Source organism: Leopardus geoffroyi, chromosome B2 (genome assembly GCF_018350155.1).
Source record: "Leopardus geoffroyi isolate Oge1 chromosome B2, O.geoffroyi_Oge1_pat1.0, whole genome shotgun sequence".
Taxonomy (NCBI): Eukaryota; Metazoa; Chordata; class Mammalia; order Carnivora; family Felidae; genus Leopardus; species Leopardus geoffroyi.
This window is the reverse complement of record NC_059332.1, coordinates 139,963,498-139,986,281: the sequence shown is the minus strand read 5'-3', so window position 1 is coordinate 139,986,281 and position 22,784 is coordinate 139,963,498. Positions and strand designations below refer to the sequence as shown.

The 22,784-nt window shown below is 37.7% G+C and overlaps 1 protein-coding gene across 1 annotated transcript in view; it reads left to right on the top strand.

Moving 5' to 3' along the window:
* TFB1M (transcription factor B1, mitochondrial) overlaps window positions 1–22,784 on the top strand; it is a 64,974-nt gene that overhangs the window by 3,898 nt on the left and 38,292 nt on the right. Inside the window, exons 3-4 of the mRNA XM_045500117.1 lie at window positions 14,288–14,396; window positions 15,731–15,882. Coding sequence (XP_045356073.1) covers window positions 14,288–14,396; window positions 15,731–15,882 — 261 coding nt within the window. The remainder of the gene's footprint in view (window positions 1–14,287; window positions 14,397–15,730; window positions 15,883–22,784) is intronic.

The following is a 22,784-nucleotide window of genomic DNA, read 5'->3' as shown; positions in this document are numbered from 1 at the left end:
AGGTGGGACTTACATTTTTTTAAGTGGTAGCAAACAGCGGAACCCATTGTATCAGGGATATTGTAAAGGGAATTCTTTACAGGGGGCACTTAATGGCTTAAGGAACTTTGATTCCTCTGTAATTCTAAAAGTTTAGAAGAGCCCTTAGCCTTTGGCTTAGATAAGCAGCAATTTATTGAGTGTAACCAAAAAATAAAGTTATCTGCGTTATTACTATCATACAAGAGACAAATTGGTTTACAATTGGTACATCCTAATGCTTGTGTATGCAACAATTGAAAAACTTTTAATTTCTGCCAGAACAGTTTGAGGAAGTTTGTTTGAAAATCTAGGGCTTTGTGTGCATGTGATGGGTTTTGTTTTGTTTTTTTTAAAGGAGTTTTTATTTATCAGATTTTATTTGGCTACATCTAGTTTTTGCTTTAAAAAGTTATATAAAATTTAGTTTTATCTAATTTTTACACTATTGACAGAATTGGTTTTAGATTTATAACTATTTTGGGATTGTCATATGGTGCATATTCCTTGACCAAATATGGAATTTAATACTGATTTTTTGCTTTGAATTACTTTCTTTCGAGAACTGTCTGCATCTCAATTAGAAGTGAAAGTGGGAATATTTTATTTTTAGTGAGATCATGAGATAATAAAAAGAAGCTGAAGCACATTATGTCATTCCCTTCAGGTTTTTTCTTTTTCAAGTTTTATTTATTTTGACAGAGAGAGAGAGAGAGCGAGAGAGAGAGAGAGCGAGCATGAGCAGGAGAGGGGCAGAGAGAGGGAGAGAGAGAATCCCAAGCAGGGTCCGTGCTGTCAGTGTGGAGCCTGACGTGGGGCTTGAACTCACAAACTGAGCTCATGACCTGAGCTGAAATGAAGAGTCGGTAGCCACCCAGGCGCCCCTCAGATTTTTTCATCTAGCCCTTTCTGGACATAAGAATACTCTTCTGACTTTATTGCCCTTGAAGAGACTTCCTAACCCTCAGTCTTCCCATCTGTTATGTGCAGTTCTTTCTCATAAGGCAAGGGGGTGAATCAAATTTCTGTTCATCCCCACCTTAATTTACATACTCTCCTCTCTGATCCCAACAAAAGATGCGTGAAGAGGGGCTGTTTAAAAGATAACTACACCCTTCTCTTTTCAAATGCTTGCCCCAGCCCCTGCACTCCTAACCCCTGCCTTGTTTTATTTATCTCGTTGGATTGATCATCATCGGATACATTTTCTGTATGTTCTTATTTGTTGTCTACCTCCCCCCGCCTGGAATGTACTGCAAAGAGCATAGAGATTTTTGTGTGTTCTCTTCCTTGCTGTTTCTCTACCACGTGCAACAGTGCCTGGAGTATAGCAGGTGTTCAATAATGTCTTAAGTGGGAAAATAAAAGGTTGACTTTATGTGTCTATCTAATCAGCCAACTAAATGTGTCATTTTAAAAATTTTTTATTTATTTTGAGAGAGAGGGTGCGCGTGCGTGTGCCCATGAACGGGGGAGGGGCAGAGAGAATCTGAAGCAGGCGCTGCACTGTCAGCACAGAGCCGGACCCAGGGCTCATCTCACGACGGTGAGATCATTTAATCGCGAGAATGAATAATTGTGTGGCGTTGGTTATTTAAAAAGTTTTGTGACCTTTTTTTCTGAATACAAAGATTTCTTTCAAGGTAAATTACTCTGCAAGAAATGTGTACTTGTCTTCTTACATGTTTCTGTAGAAGAAGCAAAATTAATTCTTAGTGTCTTATATGCAGGAAAAGAATTTGCCTTAAAAAGAAATGTTGGGTACTAAAATATCACATAGATTTCTTTTTCCTGTAAAGAAGGTTTCAATATGTAAAACCACTTTCATTTAGAGGTACTAAATTAATCATGAAAATGAATAAAGGCAGAAGGTGTGATCTATTTAAAGGATTCCATTTTAGTGGTTTCTGAGCTAATAGAATTACTTTTTAAAGAAATTGTAATAATTTATAAAATGTCTTCTAGCTGAAAGTATGTCATTTGTGTCTTGATCCAATTCTTATAATATCATCTTAGGATCTTATAAGGCATCTTATATCTCACTATATAAGGCATCTTACTTATAAGGCACCTTATATCTTAATATAGGAGGTATCTTAGGATCTTACTAAATACAGTAGTATGTTACTAACACAGTTACTAACACAGTACTAACATACAGGTTTCACCATCAGCATGTTGTAAGGTAAAAAAACATGTCTGATATGTGAAAGTACTATAATATAGCTTTGTGTTTAAAGAACACAGACTGCAGCATCAGATTGGGTTTGACTTCAGGCTCTACCATTTACTGGGTGTATGACTTTGGGCAGGTAACTATGTCTCAAGGCCTCAGTTTGCTTGTAGGATAGTAATGAGGATTAAATGAATGCCTCATACTTAGTTAACCATGCAATGTATTTTTCGATATAAGTAATCAATTAAATTATTATCCCTGTGCCTTGGGCATTTCTATTAATTAAAGATTGATCATGAGACTGCTAATCTGGAAAGAGGTAGAGGAGAAAGGTTATTCCTTTGGATCACTGGAAAATAAATCCCTAGTGCTGTGGGAATGTTGGAGCTTTGTCCCACCTCCTTGAACCAGCATTGGACATTCAGGGTTTCTTTCTCTTAATATTGTAGCATTCTCTTGTGATTGTGCATTTGGGGGGGGGAGGGTGAGGTCTTTATTATTTTTTAGTTATTTATTGTTACATTTCTGTGGCTGAGCCGATTGTCTCTGCTTTGGAGGGGAGTGAGATTTTTTTAATACCTCAAAGAACTTGAAATCTTCCCCCATTTCTGAATTGGAGATAACGTCACAAATAACATGTTCTCCTTGAAGTAAATAATCTGGGTTCTTCATTTTTTGTTTTAAGGATTTTGTATATTAATAACAATATGGAGGGTTTACTGCACTAAATACTTTGTTTTACAGATTTATTGAGTTATTAATGTTCAGTAAACTGCACATGTTGTTAAAAGTGTACAGATTACTGAGTTTTGACAAATACATAATCTCATGAAACCATTACCACAATCAAGAAAATGAACACTCATCACCTTCAAGATTCCTCATTTTCCTTTATAATCCAGCCCTCCCTCTTCCCTTTCCCTGTCTTAGGGCAACCACTGATCTGCTTTGTCAATATAGGGAATTTCCATTTTTCAGAATGTTATATAAATGAAATCATACAGTATGTGGTTTTTTGTTTTTTTTTTTTGTCTGATGTCTTACTGAGCATGAGTATTTTGAGATTAATCCATGTTGCAGTATTATCAATAGTTTAATTTTTTTTTATTGCTGACTAGTTAGTACTCCACTGTATGGATATACCAAATTTATAAATCTGTTCACCAGTTGGTGGACTTGGAGGTGTTTTTATTTTTTGGCAATTACATATAAAGCAATCATCAGCATTCACATGCAAGTCTTAGTGTGAGTACATACTTTGATTTCTCTTGAGTAAAGAGCTAGAGGTGGAATGTCTGAGTCTTATGGCAGGTGTACGTTAAACTTCTTGTGAAACTACCAAACTGTTTTACAAAGTGGCTGTGCCATTTATCATTCCCACCAGCTGTGCGTGAGAGTTCCCATGGCTTCACATGCTCCTCACACTTGGTGTGGTCAGTCTTTTTAGTTGTAACCATCCAAGCGAGTGTATAACAGTATCTTACAGTATCTTAACGTAGCTTTTATTTGCATTTTCCTAATCAGTAATTTTGGCCATATTTTCGTGTGTTTATTTGCCATCTGTACATCTTTTTGGGGAATCGTGCAAATATTTTGAGCATTTTTTGTTTTGTCTTCATATTATTGTATTGTAAGAGGTCTTTATGTAGTTTAGGTACAAGTTCTTTGTCAGCTACGTGTTTTGTAATGCTTTCTCCTCAGCTGTGACTTACCTTGTCATTTTCTTAGACATTTAACAGTGTCTTTCAAAGAGTAAAATTTAGTTTTAATAAAGTAAAGTTTATCAGTTGTTTTTCCTTTTGAATTTGATGCTTTTTGCATCTTACGCTAAAGATAATGGCCAAAACAAGAACGAAGAATTTCCGTGTTTTCTTTTAGATGTTTTAAAGTTTTAGATTTTGCACATAGGCTTATGATACATTTTGGGTTACCTTTTGTATGTAGTGTGAGGTGGGAGTAGAAGTTCATTTTTTTGCATCGTTTGTTGAAAATTGTATCTTTTTCTTACTGAATTGGCTTGTTAATATTGTCGAAACTCAGCTGGTCTTATGTACACTGGTCTGTTCCTGGACTTCCAGCTCTTTTCTCTTGTTCTAGATCTCTCTTTTCATTGATACCAACCTGTATTGATTACTGTAGTTCTATCGTAAGGCTCGAGAGCAGGTAATTTGAGTCTTCCAACCTTGCCTTTTCCAAAATTGTTCTTGCTATTCTACGTTCTTTGCATTTCCATATAGTTTTAACATTAAATCATAAATTCCCTCTTTTTTGTTTTGTTTTGTTTTGTTTTGTTTTAAGCCTGATTAAAACTCTAGATCACTTTTAGGAGAACTGGCATCTTAATGATCTAGGCTTCTAATCTTTAAACATAGTATATTTCCCCATTTATTTAGATTTTCTTTAATTTCTGTCAGCAGTGTTTTACAGTTCTACGTATTCAAGTGTTACACATCTTTCGTCAAATTTATCCCTAACTATGTCCTGTTTTTTGATGCTATTATACTTGGTATTGGTTTTTAATTTCAATTTCCATTTGTTTGTTGCTACTATGTAGAAATATCATTTGTTTTGGGAGTGGACTTTGTATCCTCCAGCCTTGCTGTGCTCACTTATTAGTGGCTATCTTGTAGATTTCTTAGGATTTTCTGCATGTATTATCATTTCATCTATAGTAAAAACCATTTTACCTCCTCCACTTCAGTCTGTTTGCTTCTATTTCTTTTTGTCTTGGCTAGAATCTCCAGTACAGTTAAACATCCTTGCCCATTCCTGATCTGAGGGAAAGCATTCAGACTTCCACCAGTAAGTATGATGTCAGTTGTAGGGTTTTCCTAGATCTCCTTTTTCAGCCTGAGGAAGATCCTTTCTGTTCTAGCTACCTGAGAGGTTGTGGTGTTTGTTTTTTTAATATATATATTTTTTAAATAATGTATTGGCAGAAATACTTTTTCTGAGTTTATTGAGATAATCATATGGCTTTTTTTGTTTTTAGTTTGTTAATATAGTGAATTATATTGATCTTTTTTTTTTTTTTTCTAATGGTAAGCCAACCATCCATTGAATCTGTGGTGATAAAGTCTCTCTCGTTCCGGATATTGGTATTTTGTCTCCCTACATATTGGTCAACTTTATTGATCTTCTGAAAAAACAACAACAAAAAAAGCTTTTGATATTGATTTTTCTGTCTTGTGTTCTGTTTTCTATTTCACTGATTTCTGCTCTGAAATCTTTATGTTCTTCCTTCTGTTTCCTTGAGGTTTAATTTGTTCTTTCTATATTTTTTTAAGGTGGAAGCTGAGGTTTTCTCTTTGAAGCCTTTCTTATTTTCTTATAGATGTTAAGTGCTATAATTTTCCTCTCAATACAACCTGAGTAGAATCCTACAAATTTTGAGGTGTTGTGTTTTCATTTTCATTTATTCAAAATACTGATTTACTTAAAAAAAAATTTTTTTAGAGATTTTATACCTAAAGAAAGATTTCTAAAAGAAGTTGAGAATTTCCATATAAACCTTCAATTCCAGTTTCCCTTTTAATTTCTTAATTTGACTTCTTAGAGTATTTAGAAGTGTATCATTTAGCTTGTTTTTCAGATCTCCTCTTTCTGTTACTGATTTTTAACTTAATTCCATTGTGATAAGAAAACTTACTTTGCATGACTTAAAATCATTTTAAATTAATTTATACTTGTTTAATGGTGTAACACATGATCAATCTTGGTAAATGTTCCTTATGCAGAATATGCCTTCTGCTGTAAAGGATATACATTCTTGTATTGGATGCTATGGAAATTTCAGTAAAGTCAAGTTGGAGTTATTCAAGCCTTTTGTATTCTTAGTGATTTCCTGCTTGTTCTGTTGTTAAGAGAGGGGTATTGAAATCTCTTAAGTGCAGATTTGTTGGTCTGTCCTTGCAGTTCTCTCAGTTTTGCTCTCATCTATTTTGAAACACTGTTATTAGGTGCATAAACATTTAGGATTGTTAGGTCTTCATGACAAATTGGCTCCTTTATCATTATGAAATGATCATCATGATCCTTGGTGATGTTCTTTCCTCTAAAATCTACTTTGATAATAACATAACCATGCCAGCTTTCTTTTGATTAATGTCAGTTTCATCCTTTCCTGTATGTCTTCATATTTAAAGTCGATTTCTTATCGACAGCATCTAATTGGGTCTTGTTTTTTTCTCACCAATCTGACCACGTCCATTTGTGTACTAGTTTTCTATTGTTGCTGTAACAAATTCCCACAAACACAACAGCTTAAAATGACACACACTTATTCTGTTACAGTTCTGGGGATAAGAAGTCTGAAATGAAGGTCAGTCAGTAGGGCCATGTTCCTTTTCTGGAGGCTTCAGGGAAGAATTGGTTTTTTTTGCCTTTTCCAGCTTCTGGAGGCCACCTGCATTCATTAGCTCATGGACCTCTCAACTTCCACATCTATCATTGACTTTGATCCTTCTGACTCACTCTTTTAAAGTCTTTTGTGATTGATTATTTTGGGTCCACCCAGATGATCTAGGATAATATCCCCATTCTGAGATCTGTAATCACATCTGCAAAGTCCTTTTACCATATAAAGTAACATAGTCACAGGGATTAGGATGTGGGCATTTTGTGGGGCCAGTATTGGGCCTACTGCAATTTTTATCTATAACTCTTTATTATTTTTAGTAGTTTATTGAAGGTATATAGTATACATCTTTAACATATCCCAGTTCACCTTCAAGTAATAAAATACCACTTCATGTGTAGCATACAAATCTTAGAATAATGTGTTTCTCCCTGTCAGGCCTTTGTACTGTTGGCGTCCTGTGTTTTGCTTCTCCATGCTGTAAACTTCACAGTACAATGTTTTTTTTTGTTCTAACAGTCAATGCTATATTAAAGAGGTTTCAATATGGTAGACTTCTGTACAATGTGGGGGTTAGGGGCACTGACCTCTGCACAGTTGAAAATCCACGTATTACTTTGTACTCCCCAGAAATTTAACTAAAGCTTACTATTAACCAGAAGCCTTACCAATAACATAAACAATCACTTAACACATTCTTTGTATGTTACATGTGTTATGTGCTGTTTATTACAGTAAAATAATCTAGAGAGAAGAAAATCATATCATATTCCTATTATCCTAATCATATTAAGAAAATCATAAGAGAAAATACATTTATAGTACTGTAAGAAATCCGCATATACATGGACCAGTGCAGTTCAGACCCTGTTGTTAAAGGGTCAACTATAATAAGAAAAATTGTTACATATTTACCCATATGGTTACTGTTCTGAGTGCTCCTCATCCGTATGTCCACTTAGTATTATTTTCTGTCTACCTGAAAGACTTTCTTCAGCATTTTTTGTAAGTTTTGTGGAACTTTCAGTGTTTGTATGTCTGAAGAAGTATTTTATTTTGCCTTTGTTGTTGAAAAACATACTGGCAATTGTTTTCTTTTAGTACTCTAAAAACGTGGCTCCACGGTCTTCTCACTTGCATTGTTTCTGACCAGAAATCTGTTGTCATTCTTATCTTTGCTCCTCTGCCTTTTTTCCCTGGTTGCTTTTAAGATTTCTCACTGGTTTTGAACAGTTTCATCACGGTGCACCTTAGTGTCCTTTTCTTCGTGTTTCTTTTGTGTTGAGAGTCCTTGAGATTCTTGGATCTGCAGGATTTCCTGCTTTCCTGCTGTCCAGTGTCTGAAAACTGTAGTTTCGTCTATTTTTTATCTGTTTAAGCCAAAAGAGACTATCTGGTCTTCTGTTCTCCATCTTAGCCAGAATAAGAAGCTCTAGGATTCTTCTTAGTCATTATGTGTTTATTTTGTGGAACTTTGGAGATAGGAGGTCATGATTATTGTTAGTATTGCCTCTGGGTTTTATAATAGGTAAACAGTGATTGTTTCTACCTGATAGGTAGGATGGAAAGTTCACAGAATTGAGAAACAAATTGGCTGATGTCAGATCTCAGATAAGGCACTCAGTAGCTTTCTGATCTTGAGCTTGCTGTTGTGAACCTGTTTTAGCTTCAGCTTTCTCATCTGCAGCATGACGATAATAGTTATTGTTTGTGATCATTACAAGGATGGTAAGAAATTTATGTAAAGAGATGGGCATATAGAGCCTAGCATATTGCCAGTAGCCAGTAAATGGCTGCTATTATAATTATTCCCCTTCTCTGTCGTCTTCTAAAGGGATCTGTAGTTTAGTCATCCTGGCAAAAGGAGCTGTTTTTCATCAGAGACCGTAAAATTTTAAATTCTTTCATCTCTAGCAAATTTTACAAAAGGGAAGATGGTCTGACTTTCTGTCGTGGCATGATTACATACTTCACACATGTAATTTATCTTTAAGATATGGCTACGGCCATAGTTAATCAAAACTCAACAAATAAGTAAAAGGTGGCTTACAACCAAAGTGACTTCCTAGTCCACTACACACTAGAAGTAGATCAATGCTAGAAGCAGACCCACTGACAATAGCAAGAAGTGACAGTTATTACTGTGGCAGAAAAGCTATAAAAAGCAAACATAAAACTGAAAAAAAGCGCAGTAGTAAGGGATCATAACCACTGACGCCATTACTCTACAGGCAACAATGACCCCTAGTCAAGAAAAGGGTGAAATTGGGTTCATTGTTCTTGGCTTAAGGAAGAGAATTTTGTGATATTGTATAGCAAGATTTCCCTCTGTAACTTTTTCTGTTTATTTTTCACAAATTTTTTTTTTATTGAAGTATAATTAACACAGTGTTGTGCTAGTTTCAAGTGTACAGTATAATGATCAACAGTTCGTTATGTTTCTCCACGCCCCTCAAGATAAGTTTACTCTTAATCCTCCTTGTCTGTTTCACCCATTCCCCCACGCAACTCCCCTCTGGCAACCGCTAGTTATTTCTCTGTATTCAAGAATTTTTCTGTTTGCCTCTTTTCTATTTGTTTTGTTTCTTAAATTCCAGAAATGAGGGAAATCATACGGTATTTGTTTTTCTTTGACTTATTTTACTTAACATTCTATCATCTGGGTCCATCTATGTTGCTGCAGATGGCAAGATTTCATTCTTTTTGATGCCTCAATAATAATCGTATATATATACACCACATCTTCTTTATCCATTCATCTGTCCATGGACACGGGTTGCTTTCATATCTTGGCTATCGTAAATAATGCTGCAGAAAACATAGGGGCGCATATGTCTTTTCAAAATACTGTTTTAGTTTCTGGGGGGTGAATACCCAGTAGTGGAATTACTGGGTCATATAGAAATTGTATTCTTAAGTTTTTGGGAAACCTCCATACTGTTTTCCACAGTGGCCGTGCCAATTTGCATTCCCACCAACAGTGCACAAGGATTCCCTTTTTCTCCACCATGCCATCATTTGTTATTTCTTGTGGTTTTTATTTTAGCCATTCTGATGGGTATAAAGTGATACCTCATTGTGGTTTTGATTTGCATTTCTCTGATTAGTGATGTTGAGCATCTTTTTATGTGTCTGTTGGCCGTCTGTATCTTGTCTTTGGAAAAAGACCTTTTTCCATTTTCAATAGAATTATTTGTTTTTTGTGTGTTGAGTTGTAGAAGTTCTTTATATATTTTGGATATTAACCCCATATCAGATCTATCATTTGCAAATATCTTCTCCCATTCAGTAGGTTGCCTTTGTGTTTTGTTGATGGTTTCTTTCACTGTGAGAAAACTTTTTATTTTGGTTAGTCCCAGTAGTTTAATTTTACTTTGGTTTCCCTTGCCTGAGGAGATGTATCTGGAAATTTTTTTTTTTTAAATGGCCAATATCAAAAGAATTACTGCCTGTGTTTTCTTCTAGTAGTTTTGTGATTTCAGGTCTCACATTTAGGTCTTTAATCCATTTTATTTTTGTGTATGGTGTAAGAAAGTGGTCAAGTTTTATTCTTTTGCATGTAGCTGTCCAGTTTTCCCAGCACATTTGTTGAGGAGACCATGTTTTTTTCCCACTGTATCCCTGCCCCTTTGTCAAAGGTTAATTGACCTTTCAAACTTGGTTTCATTTCTGGGCTCTCAGTTCTGCTCCATTGATCCATGTATGTTTTTTTGGTTTTTTGGTTTTTTTTTTTTTGCCAGTACTGTACTGTTTTGGTTACTGTAGCTTTTCAGTATATCTTGATATCTGTGGTTGTGATACCTCCAGGTTTGTTCTTTTTCAAGATTGCTTTGGCTATTTGGGGTCTTTTTGGTTCCATACAAATTTTAGGGTAATATGTACCAGTTCTGTGAAAATGTTCGTATTTTGATAGGGGTGCATTGAATCTGTAGGTTGCTTTAAGTAGTGTGAACATTTTAACCATGTTGTCTCTTCCAATGCAGGAGTATGGAATATCTTTCCATTTGTGTCATCTTTAATGTTTTTCATCGGGGTTTCTTAGTTTTTGGAGTATGGGTCTTTTGTTTCTTTGGTTAAGTTTATTCCTAGGAATTTTGTTATTTTTGGTACAGTTGTAAATGGGATTGTTTCCTTAACTTTCTTTCTGCTACTTCATTATTATTCATCAGCAAATCATTCACCATGATCAAGTGGGATTTATTCTAGGAATGCAAGAGTAGTCCAATATTTATAAATCAATCAATATGGTACATCACATTAATAGAAAGAATAAAAACCATATGATCATTTCAATAGATGCAGAAAAAGCATTTGACAAAGTACAATGTCCATTCATGATAAAAACTCAACACAGTAGATTTAGAGGGAACATATCTCAACATCATAAAGGCCATATTATGAAAAATCCATAGCCAATGCTGTACTAAATTGTGAAAAACTCACAGCTTTTCCTCTGAGATCTGGAACAAGACAAGGATGTCCATTGTCCCCATTTTTATTCAACATAATGCTGGAAATCTTAGCCATAGCAATCAGACAAGAAAAAGATAGGCTACTGTAGAAGTTTCTCTTTAAGAAATGTTAACACTGAAAGGAGTAAGCACTGTTTGAATATAAAGTTTATTAAATCTCTAAATCCTTGATGAGACTGAGTACATGAGTTTTTGCCATGCATGTTTTGGTCCTGTTTAAAAAATAAAATGAGGAGACTTTTTGAAGTCATGCTGTCATCTTCTTCCTTAAAAAAAAAAAAATATCTATTGTAACATTATCTTAAATTCCTTTTGAATAATAGCATTAGTCTTTTCTGTGTGTTCTACAGAAGAATAAAAATTGTTTTTCACCTATCATTCTGTATTATAGATTCCCTCATTCTCATATAGTTTTCCTAACAGTTTGCCTAGCACTTATTTCAACAGTGTTTGGGTTCCTACTATGTAACAGGTCAGGAAGAAGGTAATATCACCAGGCTGTGTAATTAATACTTTAGCTCACTCTACAATGCTGGCTGCCAGGAGTCCCTCACCCACCATGAGAGGTGGCATAAAACATACCAAATGGCCATTCGATATAGTTCTTTGTTCTCAAGGAATTTCTAGTTGTGCGTAAGTTCCAAAAGTCGCATAAACTATTTCCTCATCAGGGGCACCTAGGTGGCTCAGTCGGTTAAGTGTCCGACTTCAGCTCAGGTCATAATCTTCTGGTTCTTGAGTTTGAGCCCCGCATCGGTGTCTCTTCTGTCGGGACCGAGCCCACTTTGGATCCTCTGTCCCACTCTCTCTGCCCCTCCCCTGAATGTGTGCTCTCTCTCTCCGTCTCTCTCAAAGTAAATATAAATAAACGTAAAAAAAAATTTCCTCATCAAATGAGATCACCAACAAATTACCTAGGTGGACCTTAGGTGCTTGCCCCCTGCAGAAAAGCTATCTCTAAAACCTTGACTTCAAGAGATTTTTTAAGTGACCATATGAAGAATACTCCTGCATTTGTTTCCTCATTTTTGTTAAAGGCATTCACTATATTATTTTGTTCCATATACCCCTCACAAAAGTTAATGCTAGGAAGAAAAAAAACAAACATTTTCTCTCCTGGAGACTTAGTATAATTATTTCCAGTAGAGAGTAAAAATTCTATAATTCAGTGTATAAATTGTCAGACCTAACACCTGTAGGATTTACATACCTGCTTCTTTCATTGTTTGGTTTTCTGTTTCTTCTTTTACAGCCTTATCTAATGAATGCCTTTTACTCTAAACTGACTTAAATCTCATTTTGGAAGGATATGGCATTAAAAACTAAAATAAAAATGATGGAACAACTTACGAGTGTCTGTAAAAATACTCATTTGACTATAATCGGGTGCCTGCATTTGTAGTCAGCTGTGCTTTGAGCACATTAAGAGCTAACACCGTCAGGGTTTTAAAGTGTAAAGCAGGGGTGCTCTTCTGGCTGTACTAGTGATCTTTCCCACCTCTCCGCCATCCCCCAACCACTGTCATGGTAATGAAAACATCATTCTCTGTTAGTGGTTGGTAAGAAAATGTGTGTCATTGCTGAATATCATTAGGTGTTTAAGTGGCTACTGTCTGTAATCATTCATACTATCATTTCAGTTTGTATGGCGTTTTTTCCCCCCCATAATTGCTTCAAGGCTTTCACAGAAAGCTATGGTCACCAGTATTCATTTCTTCCTCAGTGGGGAGTCTGAAAGGGGAAGATCAAGCTACAGAGTAGTCTTGGGAGGATTTGCTTTGTCATTGGCTGAGACTTAAGTCTGAAGGGCAATCCTAAAGAAATAGGCTAGCAATACAACTTTAAACCTAGGAAAGGGAGGTTAACGTGTGTTACACCAGTTTTCTGGTATGCAGCTGAGTGTGTATCAGTTAAATGTTAAAAAATTAACATTTCAAACGTGGTTATCAGAGCATGTATATTAATGCCAAAGATCTAAGTTTACATGGTTTTGTTTTGTTTGAGTCTTAATTACTAATTACTTTATTACTTTCTATATATACGATCATGAAGCATAAGCTTTTAGTTCTTCTTTGTTTTTGGTATGCAAATTTGTTTTAATTATGTGAAGCAGAATTATAGAAAACAACTAATATTCTTCATTAATGGTAAATGCAGTCATTAAATGCATAGTTTTTATGCAATAAGAGCCTGTCCCAAAGAGAGTTACCTCCTTTTTTATTCATAGTATGTTGGAGTTACTATGTTTTCCATGATTTATTGTCTGGAACTCATCAGATTAAGTTTTAGCAAATTTGGTAATTTAAAATAATCTATAAGTACGATAGTATTGGAGATACACAATTTTTTTTTTGCTAAACTACCATTACTAAATATACCAGACTAGATGATTCCCAAACTGAAATGTTTAGCTTCTTACCAGTTTAAGCATTTCAGCACTGTATTTTTGAAGTGTTACTTGTATAATTCTACCCGATTTATCAGTGAAATAATTTTTTGCAAGTTTCTTGACTTTACAAATTTTGGGAATCTCAAATCTCAGGCTGGGAGGAGAAGTTTTCCCGTTTTATCGTTGATCGTTCGCTTATTCACTTATCAAAAAATGTGAAGCACCTACTATGCACTTTGTAGCCGCAGGGGACATTAAGATAGATGGGAAACAGGTGCTACCCTTAAGGAGCATATGTTATCACAGGGAGAAGAAACCTCTCTATACACAATTACGAGATAGTAGGTCATAATGCCGTAAAGGAGCATGTGCAAGGCACGGAATTTACCCAAAGGCAGGAGTAATCTACGAAGTAGGTGCCTTGGTCCGGGGTCTCTTCTCTGGCTTCTATGATGTTTCTTTCATCCTTCCTACCAGTGGCCAGAATTAGGCAAGAAGGAGGTTAGGAGAGAGAATCAGCAGCACCAAGGGGTGCTCAGGGCAAAAGTTTCCTAACTTGGGGCCGAGGGTGTCTGAGCCTCTTGAGGTGATACCTGATGTGGAAAATATCTCCTTTAGAAGGGATGTTAGTGATACATGTACTCGCCCCTGCTCTTAAACTTCCTAAGCTTTAGGGGACTGCATCTGGGTGGTGGTGGTTGTTTTTTAAACCATGAAGAATCAAGTTTTATGTTGGGTGCAGGGGTGTGTGTGTGTGTGTGTGTGTGTGTGTGTGTGTGTGGAGAGAGAGAAAGAGCGAGAGAATGAGAGAGAGTGTGTGTGTTTCACTATTCTCCAAAGTATGAACTCATTTTATTGATCTTTTTGTAAACTAGATGCTTTCCGATGCAGCACCTGGAAAACTGAGAATTGTCCATGGTGATGTGTTGACATATAAGATAGAAAGGGCTTTTCCAGAAAGTCTTAAAAGACGGTGGGAAGATGGTAAGTGATTTGGGGTTGGTTTTCTTATTTTCTTTTATAATTATTTATAGTACAAATATTTAATGCTATTATACATTACAAACATTACACATTTATATTAAATATTATAAAAACAGAATTGAATACGTAGTGTGCATTATAATTTTTTCTGCTTTTCTACTCTTTTCCAAAATGATAAATCTCATTACTTTTTCTTCTATTTTATTTGTCTCCTATTTTTCACATGTTTAGGGTTCTCCTCAAATAAGCTTGCTATTTTTATGACACCATGTGATGATGGGATAAACTAGGAAGTGTTCCTTTTTCCAAATGGTGAAAAAAAGAAGTGTTTTAGTAAACGAAGCCACACCCAGTTACCAGCGTCTGGCATTCCATGGCCAGCCAAGGGTCTTCATTTTTTAGACAGTCGGGTCCCCGCTATGTACCAGCTCTTTGGAATCCGTAGATAGATGGGGTGTGTTACTTGCCTAGAAAGCCCTTGAGAACACGTACTGCTGGCGTGACTGCTTCCGTGTGTGTGGCCGCAGCACACACGGGGCTCCTTCAGAGAGGTGGCCACTGCCTGCCTCCGCCTTCCTGCTCTCCTCTCAGCACACTGCCTTCAGGTCTCCGGTCCGGCCCCAGTCACACCGGAGTCAGGGTGACCTCCTGATTTCCTCTCTCAAACCTTATCTGACGGAGTTCTCGGGCATTCATTTGAGTGTTACCTGCTCTTCCGGATGTTTTCTCTGCTCTTGTCTTCCCTGACACCAGGTCCTTCCGTTTTCCCTTTTACATTGTATGACTTTCTCTGGCTGCTCCTTGCAGGTGGTTCTTTTTCCAGCTACCTCTTAGATGTTGTTCCTGAGATCTTTCTTCTTGAGCACCTGCTCTTGTGCTCCAGATTTGCCGGAATTCCTCTGCTCCCGTGGTTACACTTACCACCTGTGTGCGGCAGACACTTCCATCTGTCTATGCAGCCTGTACCCCCTTCCTGGGCATCCGATCTTCTGACAGCTTCACCTGGGTGCCCCATAGGCACTTTGACCTCCTCACGTCCGGATCAAATTACCTTTTCCCTCAAATCCGGTCTCTTTCATATTTTTCCTAAGCCGGGAAACATGAGGACTTTGAACACTAATTAAGGTAGAATGTTTTTCTTAATAATTCAAAGCTGACGATGAGGAAACATTGCTTTTGAAGAATAAATGGGCTGAAAAATAGGTAGCCATGTCATTTCATGTGTTTTTGTTTGACGCTGTTAGTACCCAGTTTGACTTTTATTCTGAACCAAAATAGTATTCAGAAAACTTTGATGAAATCGTTACAAGTTGTTTTTTCCTCCTGCTAACCAGATCCTCCAAATGTACATATTATTGGAAATCTGCCTTTTAGCGTATCAACTCCACTGATTATCAAGTGGCTTGAAAATGTTTCTTGTAAAGATGGACCTTTTGTTTATGGCAGAACCCAGATGACATTGACTTTCCAAAAGGAAGTGGCAGAGGTAAGTTCTGACCTTGTTTTTGTTTTTGTTTTTGTTTTTGTTTTTGGCTCTTCGAATTCCAAAACAAAGTAATACTGCATTTTTGTGACAGACTGTGTTTTCTAAGTTAATGCTCCATTACACATACACACCAACACCAGCTCAACCAACAGTTAAGCATGTCATGATGATGACAGGTGTGACTGCTGTGAGCTCTCTGTGGAGAACACGGGTGCTGTGCTGCCAGCCAGGAAGGCCGTGTCCTACATACAGGGACACAGTAGGGCCATAGAACAGTGAGAGACGCGATCTGTGGGCTGCTGCTGATACAATAATACATAGGGATTGACCTGTGATCGGTTAAAGTTGATACATTGAACTTCATGAGATGGTGAAGAATGCGGTAATCAGTCGGTTTGGAGAAAGGGAAGGAGGTTGGTGTCTGATTATGCAGTACATAGACTTTCACTTAATCCCCTACTTCTGCTGGGCCTGCTGTGCCTGCATTCCCATGGCGGGAGTGTTCCCAGGTCACTCCCTAGAAAATAATCCTACGGGGTAATAAGCAAGGGCAGGTTTTGTGCTGCAGAGGTTTAATGAGGGGATCTGCAGACTATAAGTGTTTTTTTTTTTTTAATTTTTTATTATGACTTACAAATACAGAAGAGCATGTGATGGGTTTGTATGGCTGAATCCCCCCCACTCAACTCAATAGTTAAATTCCCAACATCGTTGACACCCTCTTGTATGCCTCATTCTGATTGTATCTCTGGTTTTCCACCTGCTACCAAAGTAATCAGTACCATGAATTCGGAACTTATTATTCCGTTTAGTTTGTCACATAGATTCTTGTCTGTATAATTAATATACTTTAGTTTTCTCCATTTTTGAACTTAACGCAAATGGATTCATGCACTACGTACTTCTTTTGTCCTCATTCACTTCTGCTGCTCATAGCTGTAGTTTATTTGCGTAGTTATACACTACCCACTCTTTGACTAAGTCATAATTTATCTCTCCATTCTCCTGTTTTGGAATCCTGTTCCAGTGTTTTTACGAACAAAGCTGTCGTGGAGATTCTTCTATTTATGTCAGCTGGAGCACATAAGCAAGCTTTCCCTAGAGAATATATCCAGAAGTGGCCATGCTGGATCTTAAGTTCCCCCAATCTTCACTTTGGCTAAATAATGCTAATTTGCTTTCTGAAGTCATCATGCCCGTTTATATTCCCACCAACAGTGTGTGTGAGTTCGTTTTGCTTCATATCCTTGCCAGTACTTGATATTGCCAGACTTGTACTTTTTGTTAATCAGAGCTGAAAGGTGTGTTTTTGTGGTTTTATTTTGTCTTTTGCTAAATTTTTAATCAAATTGAGCGCCGGGGTCACCTGGGTGTCTCAGTCGGTTAAGCATCCAACTCTTGATATTGGCTCAGGTCACGATCTCATGGTCAAGATCAAGCCGTGTGCTCAGCGCAGAGCCTGCTTGGGGTTCTCTCTCTCTCCCTCTCTTGCTGTCCCTCCCTCACTTTTGCACATGCGTTGTCTCTCTGTCTCTCTGTCTCTCTCTCTCTCCCTGTCTCTCTCTCTGTCTCTCTCTCTCTCTCTCTCAGAATGAACTTTTTTAAAAAACTAAGCACCATTTTGCACGTTTATGGACCTTTGAGATAGTGTCTTTTTTGTGAAGTACTTGCCCTTTGCTTATTTTTCTGTTGGATTGCTTGTCTTATTCTCCTATATTTGGAGGAGTTCGAACATGGTCTTCGTACTCGTCTTTTATTAAGTGTGTCACAAATTTCTTCTTCTCCTCTTTGGCATGTTATGGTCTTTACAGTATCCTTTAAAGACCAGATGCTTTTAATTGTAAATTTATGGTTAGTGCTTTTGTGTCTTATTGAAGAACTCTTTATATCTTGATATCATGAAGATATTCTTCTGTGTTATCTTCTAGAAGCTTTTATTGTTTTACTTTTCACATTTATATCTGTAATCCACTTGGGATTGATTTTTGTGTGTGGTGAAAATAGAAGCCACTTTTCCTGTTTTTCATACGTGACCCCAGTGAACTTAGCACTCCTTCACTAACCTCTACCAACACCTCTGACATAATGACAAAGCCTCTATCACACTGGTCTGATTAGAGACCCCAAGAAGAACGATTGTATGAATCTAGGAGACAGAAGGCCCAGTGTTATAGAAGACAGAGCGTGGAATCCTCAGAAGAACATTCAGCTCACCTCAGAGTAGCACAAAGAATTTGATAAGACACCTATCATGTTTGCATATACCGAAAGAATAGGTAAGTTGGGGAGAGTGTGGGATTGAATTAGTGATAAATAGAAAATCAAATACAGGAAGGATTGAAGCAAACAAAATATATCACTGTTAGAAAGACAAGTAAAAATGTTATTGGAAATATATAATTATTTATTCTGGAAACCGAAGGAAAAAAGAGGGACCTGTATAAAAAAAAATCACAGAACTTTACTGAGAGTCTCAGAAGATCACTGAGCTAAATCAAGAGAAATAGAACCCTGGAAGAAAAAAAAAAAAAAATGAGTATTATAAAGATGCTTCATTTTTCCAAATTATGTTTTTTCAGTAACATCTTGAAATGTAGTGAGTGAAGTCCCAGGGATCATCTTGAGTGGACCTGCGAGAATGGAAAAGAAATTTTGAAAAAAAGAAGAGTGATGAGAGAAGCCTTGCCTATCAAATGTTAAAATGTATTGTAAACTCTAATAACTGAAGCACTGTGACTCATTATGAGACGGAGTGATGGCTACGTTAGAAGGCGCAGAATCTGGGGCGCCTGGGTGGCTCAGTTGGTGGAATGTCTGACTTTGGCTCAGGTCATGATCTCGCTGTCCGTGGGTTCAAGCCCCGCATTGGGCTCTGTGCTGATAGCTCAGAGCCTGGAGCCTGCTTCCAGTTCTGTGTCTGTCTCTCTCTCAAAGGTAAACAAACATTAAGAAAATTAAAAAAAAAAAAAAAAAAAAAGCCAGAATCAGACAACTTCATATTTGATAACGATTGTATCCTGTGTCAGTAAAGGAAAAAAAAAGATTTAGTGAATGCTTGGATATTGAAGCAATTTAATAATTCACCGTATGTAATAAAAAAAAATAATTCACACATAAAAATGCCAGTTCCTAGAGCCCACCGGCCACCCTGCTGCCACTGTCCCTGTGGCGCCTTAACAAAGGCACCGTCTCAAAGCACGAGCAGTCCTAAAGGTGCCTGGAGAAGTCGGGGGTGTGGACACACTGACCAGGGTATTGGCAGCCTTCTATGAAGAACCGGAGAAACCTAATAGTGCTGTGCGTTTTTAATACATTTTTTTTTAACGTTTATTTATTTTTGAGACAGAGACAGAGCATGAACAGGGGAGGGGCAGAGAGCGAGGGAGACACAGAATCTGAAGCAGGCTCCAGGCTCTGAGCGGTCAGCACAGAGCTCGATGCGGGGCTCGAACTCACGGACCGTGAGATCATGACCTGAGCCGAAGTGGGATGCTTAACTGACCAAGCCACCCAGGCGCCCCGTGCTGTGCGTTTTTAAAGCATCACTTAGGAGCTGCTGCCCCTAGAAAATCCAGAAATAGAGCTGCCTCACCTAGAATCGACAGAAATGAAAGAGAAATATGAAGCTATTGTAGAAGAAAATAAAGAACAAAAACAAAGCTTGCTCTGTACGCACCACCTCAGAAGTGTGCTGAATAGGATTCTTCTCAGTTGAAAAGACACTGAAAAAATGGTGTTGTCTGACTTGAATAGTTTGTATAGTATGTAATATTTTGCAGAACAGCTTCCGTAGAACTCTTGATACGTTGTAACTGTCACAAACACATATACTTCGAAACACCAACAATATAAAAAAAAAAGTTTCCAGTTACTGTATCTTCAGATTCACTACTCTCTTGTGCAGTGGCTAATCTGTTGTTAATTTTAGTCAGTTTTCATTTTGGATATTGTAGTTTTACTTCTAGAAGTTCCATTTGGGTCTTGTATTTTCCCTTCATTATGTTCATGCTTTCCTTGGCATCTTTACATATGTATAATATTTATAATAGCTGTTGTAAGACCTTTGCTTATTAATTTCACTACCTCTGTCATTTCTGTATCATTTTACCATTTGCTTTTTTTCCCCTCCCTCTTTCTATGGGTCCTACTTTTCTGCTTCTTTGCCAGCCTGGTAATTTTTATTATTTTTAATATTTATTTCATTTTGAGAGAGAACACACAAGCAGAAGAGGAGCAGAGAGAGAGAGAGAGGGACATGCAGATTTCAAAGCAGGCTTTAGGCTCTGAGCTGTCAGCACTGAGCCCGATGTAGGGCTCAAACTCTGGAACCCATGAAATCATGACGTGAGCTGAAGTCGGATGCTTAACCGACTGAGCCACCCAATCGCCCCACAAGCCTGGTAATTTTTGGCGAGATGCTAGATATTGTGGTTTTGTTTTGTTTAATCTTGTGGAGGGCTGGATTTTGTTGTATTGGCCTGAGTGGTGGGTTTTGTTCTGGCACAAAGATGAGTCACGTGCATATTGGTTTGGAGCTTGCTTTTAAGCTTGCTTATGACAAGTCTATAGCAGCCTTTAATCTGAGGCTAATTAAAGTCACACTATTAAGTCCCAACCTTTCTGAGGAATCCACCCAGTACCCCATGTATTTCAAGGGCTCTTTTCTTGGCTGTTGGGTGTACAGACTATCTCTAGCCCTGTGTGACCTCCATTTGTCCCACTTTCTGATGCTACTTTCTCCAGCCTCCCAACCTCACGCACTTCTAGATCGATGCTTTGTCAGAGACTTGAAGGGATCCCTTTGCATATCTCAGGAGCACCCTCCCCTTTCCTGTCTCCCATGCCCCCTGTCTGTCTCTGTCTCTCTCTCTCTTTGTGTGTGTGTGTGTGTGTGTGTGTGTGTGTGTGTGTGTGTGTGTGTTTACGTATCCAGTAGTGTGCCTCACAAGTTCTGGCTGCCTTGGCCTCCCAGAGCCTGGTGTCTGTCTCCTCTCGTCAGGCAGACCACTGGGCTCTGTTTCTACTCCTGCTTGTGCTGCTGCCTGAGTATGGCTTCCAGGCTGTTAGCTGCTCAGTTGTAAGGCTCACCTCTCACCTTCTTTCTCCGGTGTCTGTGCTCATAGTCCCGTAATGCTGTTGTTTAGTTTATGCAAAGTGTCGTTTCATACGTTTTATTCAGCTTCATACTTGTTTTTTTGTAGACAACTTTTTAATATCAGAATTCCCCTGAGAGAATTATATACATATGTGAGAATTACACACACACACACAACATATATATATATATATATATAAAATGTAGTCACATTAGTTCTGTTCTTTAGATACCTTCCTCTGCATTTACACATGTGTAAGAATTCTATTCCTTAGATCTCTCCCTCTCTCTTTACCTATGTTCCACTTGAGAATAGTGGTTCTCTGTGGAGACGATTTTGCCCCCAGCCCCCCATTCAGGGACATTTGGCAGTATCTGGAGACATTTTTTTTTGTAGTGCGTGACTTACTCAAATGTGGTACGTTTACACTGGTGGGCAACCACTGCCTCTGTCTAGTTCCATAAAATATTTAATGCAGACCTTTTGAAAGCTATATGAAAGCAAAGATTACTTGAGTGATTCAGAAGAAATTTCTGTCGTTTAACTCACTAGGCAATTTGAGTTTTACAGTTGTAAATTTTTAATTATATGAATATTTTTCACTTTGCTTTTAATTTGCCTATATGCTACTGATAATAATATCAGCTCTTATGGAATGGATGCTACTTTAGGTACATTTTCTTATTTAAGCCTCAAAGCAAGCTAATGAAATAGTATTTTTTAATTGACATTGACACAAAGTTAGTTTTGGGTGTACAACGTAGGGATTCAGCAACTGTGCGCGTTGTGCTGTGTTTGCCCCGAGAGTAGCTACCATCTGTCAGCACACAAGGTGTTACACCACCGACTGTATTCCCTGTGCTGAACCTTTCATCCTTGCGACCTACTAACTTGTGATAGGGAAGGATACTGAAGCTCAGAGATTTTAATTAGCTTCTTCAAGACCACACAGCTACCAAGTAGCAGAGCTGGGACTTAGGCCAAGCTAGTCCGGCTCCCAAAACTTGATCTTCTAATCACAACAGAATAATATTCACGTGGACACAGATTCAGTGTCTATGACATGTATAAATTATGAGGAAAGTTAAACTGAACAAGCAGATTTCTGGGTACATGTAAACTCAAAATTAAATGCTTAAAAACAAGTGATGAGAAGCAGCTAACAAAACACCAGAAATCTTCACAGAACTATTCAAAATTAAGGAATTTAAAACTGAATTAAGGAGCTTTTGCTGGAAGTTTTTCATATAATTTCAGAGACTTTTATTTATTGACCTGTCAGAATCTTTTTTTTTTTTTTTTTTTTTTTTTCCAACGTTTATTTATTTTCGGGACAGAGAGAGACAGAGCATGAACGGGGGAGGGGCAGAGAGAGAGGGAGACATAGAATCGGAAACAGGCTCCAGGCTCCGAGCCATCAGCCCAGAGCCCGACGCGGGGCTCGAACTCACGGACCGCGAGATCGTGACCTGGCTGAAGTCGGACGCTTAACCGACTGCGCCACCCAGGCGCCCCCCTGTCAGAATCTTAAAATCATGATTTATAACTATTACCTTCTTTCTCTTCCATCACTGATTACTCCCTCTTTACTGGATTACTACGATCAAAAAGGAAACCTGCTCTAATGTCATCTGTTTTACAAAACAAAACAACTCTGTCTCTCTCTGTCTCAGAAATAAGTAAACATTAAAAAAAATTTTTTTTTAAAAAAAGGCGCCTGGATGGCTCAGTCAGTTGAGCGACTGACTTCGGCTCAGGTCATGGTTTGTGAGTTCAAGCCCCGGGTCAGGCTGTGTGCTGACAGCT